Raw genomic sequence first — 9130 nt, 5'->3', positions numbered from 1 at the left:
CTCTCACCCCCAATGCTCCTCCGGAGCACATTTGTTCAGACTTGGGTCGCCCCCTGCATCCTGGCACTACCTCCGGAACCCCCTGCTCCAGTGTGGAGGTGGGGGTTACCTCCGGCTGCGCTCCCAGGACAGCTGCAACCTGGGGACAGTGGTGATTGTGGGGGCTCCCAAATGCATCCTCTGGTCACTTCCTCCCCAGCTGGACTGCGTCTGTCAGGAAGGCCAAGACCCCATCTCCACAGGAGACGAGGGTACAGCCGCCTCCCCATTTCCGATGCTGGGAAATGTTTCCCACCCATTCCACCCCACCCCTGGACAGCTGCCCTCTTTCAGGCTCGGGGTTGAGGGGGGTTGGGTAAACTCAGGCTGGGAAATGGCTATGCTCTTGATCATCCTCCAAGATCCAGACTCCGCCCCCCTGTGGAGAAGATTCTGCCCCTTCCCCACAAAAATTTCTGATCATCCCCCTTCATAAAATTCCTTTCCTCCAAAATGTCCCAAAAGAAACTCTGGAGCCAGGAAAGGGCAAAAGTGAGGCAGCAGGTAGTGAGTGCTGAAGACTTAAGTTCTGCTGACTTAGAGCCTCCAAGAAGGGTCGTGACCCCTAGGACCCCCCCCAACCCCTCCCCGCCCTCCTCTTTCTCCCTCCCCCGCCGCGCGGCCCCTTTAAGCCAAGAGCCGGTCGGTCCTCAGTGACTGCGCGCCGGCAAGCGTGTGTGTGTGTGTGTGTGTGTGCGTGCGCGCGCGCGCGCGCGCGTGCGTGTGTGTGTGTGTGTGTGTGTGCGTGTGTGCGCGGGAGGGGGCGGGCACAGTGTCTCCATGGCGACGCGGTGGTGACGTCGCCGGCCGGGGGGCGTGGGCGTCCCGGCCCCGGAGTGCGATATTAACCCGGGAGGCGGCGGCGGGGAGGGGAGAGGCTCTGAGAGGCGAGGCCGGGTGCGGCGGCGAGGGCGTCCCAACGGGCGCGGGACGGGACGGGGCAACGCGGGCGCCAGGAGCAGCGGCCCGGTGTCGGGGCGCCTTGCCCCGGGCCCCCCAGCATGAAGACCCCGGCGGACACAGGTGGGGGCGGGGGCAGCACGTGTGGGGGAGACTTGTTGCCCCGGGAAACCGGGAGGAAAAACTTTGGGCGGGGGCTGAAGGGGTTCAGGGGAGCCCGATTGATCCCCAGTTCTGGGGGGACCCCTAAGCACTCGAAACCTGTTGCTTCTCGCGGCACGAGCTGAGGTGCTGCCTGGGAGCCCCAATTCCGTGGATCCTCTTGGAATGGTGTGGGTGCTGCGGGTGCTGGTCTTTCCCTGCTCGGACCCGGCAACCTGGGCTCTCCAGGGATCTCTGGGGTGGCAGAGTCCCTCCCAGTCGTTCTGTCACGTTGCACTCCGGGGGCCGGGACGTGTGCGGGGCGAGGGGGAAGGGTTCGATACAGGGGCCCGCTATGCTCGGTTCCGCGCTACGTGGTCCGGCCGGTGACCTTCACGGCCGCGCGTGCCCCGCACCGGGTGAGCGGGTTACGGGATGGTCCAGAGTAGGGCGTTAGTGGGGAGCACGGGACTCGGGGTCCGAGCTGCACCGCCCCTCCCCCGTCCGTCTCCTCGCTCCCCCGCCCGCACTGAGTCGCAAAGTTCCAAAGCGCAGCCCGAACGTTCGAAAAAGGAACTTTTTGTTTCCGACCTTAGAACGCGCGGCTTTAAGGTGGCTCAGGGGAGACTTGGGTACCCTCCTCTAGCGCGGGCGGAGGCCGGGAGTTGAGGAGGGTGGGAAAGATGGGGGGGAAATGCAGAGGCTCCCTCATCGTCCTTCCCCCTCCCCGATCCTGCGCCTCTCTTTCAGCGGGCCGTCTTTTCCCTCCGCCCCTCTCTTCCCCCGCCAAGTTGCTCCTCCTTAAGGGGCCAGGGTTCCCCTCCCCCCCCCATCGCTGGGCGGGGGGCAGCAGGATTAACCCCCCTCCCACTCGGACTTTTCCCCCTTCCCCTCCCCCGTCGCCCCCGGGCTTGCACAGGCTGGACTTTGCGCTGGGGGAGGGGGCCTCGCCGCCCCCTGCCCGCCTGCCCCGTCGGAATCCGGCCCGGGGCGGGGACGAGGGGGGGGGGGAAGGGGCCGGGCGCCGCTGTTCAAACTTGTTTCCTTCCCCCGGCGGCGGCCGCGGCTCGGGCTCCTATGTGCGGGTGTGTGCCCCGACCGGCCCACCCACCCCACCTCCCTGCTCGGCGGGTGGGGGCGGCTCTTAAAGGGCTCGGAGTGGGGCTCCGGCGCCAGGGGATTGGGGCCGAGGAGAGGGGCGGGGGTGGGGCAGGGGTGCGCTGTGCTGTAGGGTCAGTCACGTGCGTCCCACTTACTCCCCGACTCCCACAGGCTGCCGGGCCCTGGGGGCAGCAGGAACCTCGCCTCGCCCGGGGAGGGGACCAAGGCTCCCAGACAACCCCGCCTTGTCTTCCCTCTGTGCTACGGGCCTTGGCTTGACGGGACCTGTAGGGCCACAGCAACCCTGCCTGGGGTCCCGGTCGCGTGTTGGTTCTTTGGGGAAAGCGAGAGACCGGAACGGCCTCCGGGTCGGTCTGTCTCTCCGACTGCGGGCCACTACGCGCCCCTCCATCCGATCATTCTCCATCCCGGCGCTTCTCTACTCCGCCGTGGCTGTTTCCCACTTCCTGTTTTCTTCCCGGCTCTGGCGCCATCGAGGTCTGCCTGGAGTGGGGGAGGTGTTGAGGCCCCCCAGGAGGCAGACGTATTTTCACCCCCCCCCACATCTGACCCCTATAGTCCCCTAAATAAAAGTTTAGGTAGTCATGTTAAGTTGGGGGTTGTTTTCCAGAACTTATGCCCCCACCCAGGCTTGCACAGTCTGGGATATCCAGGTGTGCCTTCTGGGACCCAGCCATCCCAGCCCTTCCTGTCTGCAGCCACTCTACACCCTGTGTTTCTGGAGCCCTTCCCTCAGTCCCAGCCGCCTTCTCCCAGCCTCACTGGACCCACATGCCTGAGAGGTCCAATACCCTCAAGCTTTCTTGCTGCAGAGCTGGTGTTTCCGTGATTTAAGCACGTGGACCCATATACAACACACACATGGTCTCCTTGCCCGTGCCTGGCTCCTGACTCCAAGGCCTGGGGAACAGGAGCCCCATTGAGACACCCTGACGTCACCCCCAGTCCGTCCCCTCCCCAAAGCTGGGAACAGGCCCTCGTGTATGCTGTGTCCTGATGAGGAAAGCCGGTACTAGGGTGGTGCTGGGGTGGGCCTGGGCTTGAGGAGGGGTCTCTGCCAGAAGTGGCAGCCAGGGTCCAGGCCTGGGGGTGATGTTTTTTAGGGAAGGAGGTTAACAAGGGGGCCTGGGACAGCTCCCAGAATGTGGGCTTGAGGCCTTTCCAGAGCCCCCCACCTCCTTTCCGAGTTCCCTTTGTGTTGCATGCAGTCTCTCTCCCTCTCTTCTGCAAAGTTTATTTTTAGCCTCCTGCTCCCCCGCTCCCAGGACTGTCGCTGCACACACGTTGCCTGGTTACCGGGACACGGAGGCTGGGGCTGGTGGGCTGGGAAGGGTGGCTTTAATTTTGGGGGGGAGGGTGGAAGTCAGTACACCCCTCCACCTCCAGACTGATGTCTTAGGGGCTTCGCCCCCCCCCCCCCACTTGGGACTGGGAACCAGATTGGAACTGAGGTGGGAGTAGCATGGAGCTTTGTGCCCTGATGGGAACCAGGAGAATTTTGGAGGTGGTTCTAGGGTATATGGAGGGGGGGGGGGGGACTTGATGACTTGGGATACCCTGGACCTTGATTCTCTATAGCAGAATAGAGATGATGGGGTGAACTCCCGGATTCCCAAGAGAAGGATGGGGCTGTGAGCGCATGGATCCTTAGGGGTTGTCAGGGACTGTCCTTGCTAAACTGAATAGGGCTGCTGGTGCAGGACTCTGGGCACAAAGTCCCAAACAGCTGGAAATCATGTTCCTGGAACCTGGCAGTGACTGGCTGGTTTGAGGCAGGGATTTCTGAATGGGGCATGTGGACTAAGGGGAGTGCTGAACTGGCCATCCCTTTCTACCCAGGGTTCTGAAGTCTGTGTAGGGGAATGTTGAGTAATGTGTTTGGAAAAGGTGGTCCCTGCTGGACTGGAGCTACTGATTCCTGTGTTGTCCCAAGGGGAAGGAACCTCTTTTGGATTTCACTCTGGGGTTGAGGCTATGGGGAGGCTCAGTCTTGTAGAGGCCTGGTCGGTTTCTGCTTGAGCTGGGCCCAAGGGAGGGGGGTACTGACTCACACCAGTTTGGCTAGGGCTTGGGACCCCACCCATTTTTTGCCATATACCTTGGTCTTCTATAATGGCACTAGGGCCCCTGATCTGCCCCCCCCCCCCTTCCTTGTCTTCCTCTCCTTTCCCTCCTCCCACCCCTCCATTACCGGCTGCCTAGTACTGAATTATTGATGGCCCCTGATTACCCGGGGGTTTGGGAAATGACAACAGCCGCAGCCCCCCCCACCCCAGACTGCCCACCCCCTCTAGGGACCAAGTCAGCCCACCACCAACCTTTACCCAAGGTTAATGCTGGGGGCGGGCCAGCAGGTGGGCTGGAAGTAAACTGAGGATGGAAAGGAGAGGGTGGAAGAGGGAGGAAGGTAACAGTTCTAGGCCTGCTTGGGCTCTGTCTGGGCCAGGTCCCCTCCATCCAAGTCCTAAGGGTGTACTGGGGGAGGGTCCAGTGCTGTGGGGGTGGAGGGGCTCTCTCTCAGACAGTCTGGGTTTCACTCTCAAGGGAAGACAGAAGCCTCTGTGTGTGCAAGCGCTGACCTCATCGTCAACCAGCCACCCCACCCGGCCTGGTCCTTTTAAGAAAAAAAAAAAAAATTCCTCTCTAGTCCTTGGTGGGAGTAAGAGCTTCTATGGGTCTAAGAGGAAAGATCATATATGTTTCTAAGGCGAGTATCGCAAAAGCTGGGGGGGGAGGCACTATTTATTGGCTTTGAATAGAAGTAGGGGTACATAACATAGAAAGGGCTGTACCCCCATCCTACTGGCCACGTGTGCCCTTTCCTGCCCCTCCCCCTCCCCCACTGGCAGCCCTGCCCGCCATCCTGGCTTGGTGCCTGGCCCCCTGGCACTGGCCCCGGGACCCGCCGCCGTTGGTTTCCTGTTTCTCCCGGTGTCGCTGGAGCAGGCTCCAGCTTCCCCTCCTCCTAGCTCCTGTCTAACCCCCTCACAGATACACATACTGTCACCTTCTGATGGAAGTCTTCATTTGGTGAGGGAAGAGGGCTTTTCCTGGTGATGGAAGGCCGAGGGGCTGGGCAGTAGGTGGACTCTAGGGTGTGACCCAGAGCCCCTGACTTGGCATCTTGACCCCAGGCCACTCCCTATCTCCTGTCCCTAGGGTTTGCCTTCCCAGACTGGGCCTACAAACCGGAGTCATCCCCTGGTTCAAGGCAGATCCAGCTGTGGCACTTCATTCTGGAGCTGCTACGGAAGGAGGAGTACCAGGGCGTCATCGCCTGGCAGGGAGACTACGGGGAATTTGTCATCAAGGACCCTGATGAGGTGGCCCGCCTCTGGGGTGTCCGCAAGTGCAAGCCCCAGATGAACTATGACAAGCTGAGCCGGGCCCTGCGGTGAGAAGGGGCTGTGGGTCCTGCAGGCCATGAGGCTGGTCCCCATGGTTGGAAACCCCTGGTGCATGAGGACAGGTTTGGGTTGGATATCTAGCTCTATCAGATCCTCTAGCTGTGTGAACTTGGGCCTTGGGCAAGTCCTGGCCTTATGAGCTCGTAGGTCACAGATGATATCCCAGGTGGAGAATATAGTCACCATTGGAGCTTGTGGTGTGGTCATCGCTCTCTGGCTACTTGTTTTCTCTTTTGTGGCCTTAGGCGATTGGGTATCCTTTATGAGTGGCACACAGCCACATGTCATGGTGCTTGGGTCCTCTGGTCCTCTGGAGTGTTCACCTGATGGCCCCATGGTGTTTTGTGCCCACAGCTATTACTATAACAAGCGCATTCTGCACAAGACCAAGGGCAAGCGGTTCACTTACAAGTTCAACTTCAACAAGCTGGTGCTGGTTAATTACCCTTTCATCGACGTGGGGCTGGCCGGTGAGTGTGCCGGGGATGCATGGACTAGAATGAAGAGGTGGGTCTGCCTGTGTCCAGCATGGACCAGAGCTCCTGATGCCAACTCTCCCTTCTCTTGTCAGGGGGTGCAGTGCCCCAAAGTGCCCCTCCAGTGCCATCAGGTGGCAGCCATTTCCGCTTCCCCCCTTCAACGCCTTCCGAGGTGCTGTCTCCCACCGAGGATCCCCGATCTCCACCGGCTTGCTCTTCATCTTCCTCTTCGCTCTTCTCTGCTGTGGTTGCCCGACGTTTGGGCCGGGGCTCAGTCAGTGACTGTAGTGATGGCACGTCAGAGTTGGAGGAGCCTCTGGGAGAGGACCCCCGGGCACGACCACCTGGCCCTCCAGAGCTGGGTGCCTTCCGAGGGCCCCCCCTGGCCCGCCTCCCGCATGACCCTGGTGTCTTCCGTGTCTACCCCCGGCCCCGGGGTGGCCCTGAACCCCTAAGTCCCTTCCCTGTGTCACCCTTGGCGGGGCCTGGCTCCCTTCTGCCCCCTCAGCTCTCCCCGGCTCTGCCTATGACTCCCACCCACCTGGCCTACACACCCTCGCCCACGTTGAGTCCTATGTACCCCAGCGGTGGTGGGGGCCCTAGTGGCTCAGGGGGAGGCTCCCACTTCTCCTTCAGCCCTGAGGACATGAAACGGTACCTGCAGGCCCACACCCAAAGCGTCTACAACTACCACCTCAGTCCCCGCGCCTTCCTGCACTACCCTGGGCTGGTGGTGCCCCAGCCACAGCGCCCTGACAAGTGTCCGCTGCCGCCCATGGCACCTGAGACCCCACCGGTCCCCTCCTCAGCCTCGTCTTCCTCTTCCTCCTCTTCATCCCCATTCAAGTTTAAGCTGCAGCCACCTCCGCTAGGACGCCGGCAGCGGGCAGCTGGAGAGAAGGCTCCAGGAGGCACCGACAAGAGCAGCGGTAGCAGTGGCTCAAGTGGGCTGGCTGAGGGGGCAGGCGCATTGGTCCCCCCACCGCCACCACCCCAGATCAAGGTGGAGCCCATCTCAGAAGGCGAGTCCGAGGAGGTGGAGGTGACTGACATCAGTGACGAGGATGAGGAAGATGGGGAGGTGTTCAAGACTCCCCGTGCCCCACCTGCTCCCCCAAAGCCAGAGCCGGGAGAGGCACCTGGGGCAGCCCAGTGCATGCCCCTTAAACTGCGCTTTAAGCGGCGCTGGAGTGAAGACTGTCGCCTGGAGGGGGGCGGGGCTCTGTCTGGGGGCCCTGAGGATGAGGGTGAGGACAAGAAGGTGCGTGGGAACACGGGCCCTGGGGAGGCTGGAGGGCCACTCACCCCACGACGGGTGAGTTCAGATCTCCAGCACGCCACAGCTCAGCTCTCTCTGGAGCATCGAGATTCCTGAGAGCCATGGGCAAGGGCCCTCGTGTGCCCCCTCAACACCCCAAGCTTTTGCTGCCTTAACCCCCACAAAGCCCTGGAGGTGAGGGCAGCTCTCTTAGTCTCTTCCCTGCCTCCCCCCTTTCTCCTCCCCACATTTTGTATAAAACTTTTTTTTTTTTTTAAATGGTAGGGTGGGTGGGTACCCACCCAGGACTGGGGGCTAATCTCCTCATCTCTGGGTTTCTAAGTTCCGGGCAAAGTGGTGGTGGGGGGCGGGAGGGGGGTGTTAAGGGGGGGCACCTCCATTCTGGGGATTTCTATTTCAGCAGAGGCTTTGGCCTTTTAACACCCAGGAACTTTTTTGTATTACAAAAAAAGGAAGTAAAGCCTTGACCCCCTCCCTGTTCTCTGCCACTTACCTCGTCCTACCCCTTCCCTTCCGAGCCCCCTCCTCCCAGCCCTAACCCTGCCTTCCTTGCCCCTGTAGGGGCTGTGAGTGCCTGGGTTTCTTAGACCCCACAAGGTTGCAGTAGGGGCCGGAGGGACAATTTTATAAACCAAAAATTCTGTGGGGGTGGTGGGGTGGGAGGCAGAGGAAGGTGAGGGGGGCTGCAAATCTATGGGCCACAAATCTCTTCAAGTGCCTGTTCCCCACTCCACCCCAGTACTGGTCCAGTCCCTCACACCCACCCCCAGCTGGTCCTAGGTCTGACCCATGGGCAGGTGGGTCAGGGACAGGAAGGGGGTCCCTTGAAACCAAACTGGAAGCCCCTCTCTGCCTCCCAGGGGTGGCCTGGAGGGCTGTGGTCAAGCCTTATTCTGTATTGGGAATGGAGGGTGGGGTGGGACACAAGGGGGCTGCTGGAGAATGTATTCAAAACAATAAAACTTTGGACTTTTGCCTGTGGTAATCTGTCCTAGGTACTGGGTGCAGCCAGCCACAGCATCACCACAGACCTGCCTTAGTTCCAGGCAGGTCCAGACACACACCTGCTTCCATCTGTGGCCCAAAGGCCTGACTCCGTCGGAACAGGTCATCTGCCTGGAGAGCTCTGACCGCCTTTCAGGTGTCACGCCTCAGAGTGGATTAAGGGCTCTGGCTTTCTCTAGTCTTGTATTTCCTTGACCAGTTTCCTATCTTCAATCTGCCTCTTGACCCTTAACAGGGTTGAGCCTGTTGTCCCTGGTTCTCCTATGACCTGAATTGCTTTCCCCCTCCAGCTCTTGACTGCTAAGCCACACTCCCTGGTGGAGGGTCCTGTGCTTTGAACTGCCTCTAGCGCCCTGCTCCTCTCGAAATGTGTGTGGAGGAGGGTCTAGTGGTCCACACCTGTAATTCCAGCACTTGACCAGGTGGGAAGTTCTAGTTTAAGGCTTGCCTGGGCCACATAAAAAGGGGAGTGTCCTGTTATCGTTGTGCTTGGGGTCCTTTGATGAGGCTTGCAGTGCCTTGGGCTGGAGTGGGTGGTTGAATGCTTCTGCTCTTCCAGAAAACCTCAGTTCTGTTCGGAGCACCCATGTGGGGTGACTCATGACAACCCCTAACTCCAGCTCCAGGGAATTTGTTGCCCTCTTCTGGCTTCTGATACCCACATAGAATTGGGATACATTCACACAGATTTACACGTTAAAATCTTTGAAGAAATGTATATGTTTTGGGCTATACGCATATTTGTGTATCATGTGCTG

The 9130-nt window shown here is 60.3% G+C and overlaps 1 protein-coding gene across 1 annotated transcript; it reads left to right on the top strand.

Moving 5' to 3' along the window:
• The first annotated feature begins 901 nt into the window (after window positions 1-901).
• Window positions 902-8341, top strand: Erf (ETS2 repressor factor). The gene is made up of 4 exons (XM_041654885.1): window positions 902-1062; window positions 5362-5596; window positions 5964-6079; window positions 6181-8341. The coding sequence occupies exons 1-4, from the start codon at window positions 1041-1043 to the stop codon at window positions 7461-7463; spliced, it is 1656 nt and encodes a 551-aa protein (XP_041510819.1). The 5' UTR covers window positions 902-1040; the 3' UTR covers window positions 7464-8341.
• Window positions 8342-9130: the final 789 nt, after the last annotated feature.

Source organism: Microtus oregoni, unplaced genomic scaffold (assembly GCF_018167655.1).
Source record: "Microtus oregoni isolate MIOR12 unplaced genomic scaffold, Mior012 000006F_ref0000085, whole genome shotgun sequence".
Lineage (NCBI taxonomy): Eukaryota > Metazoa > Chordata > Mammalia > Rodentia > Cricetidae > Microtus > Microtus oregoni.
The sequence above is the reverse complement of the archived record's forward strand: the minus strand, read 5'-3'. Positions and strand labels throughout refer to the sequence as shown.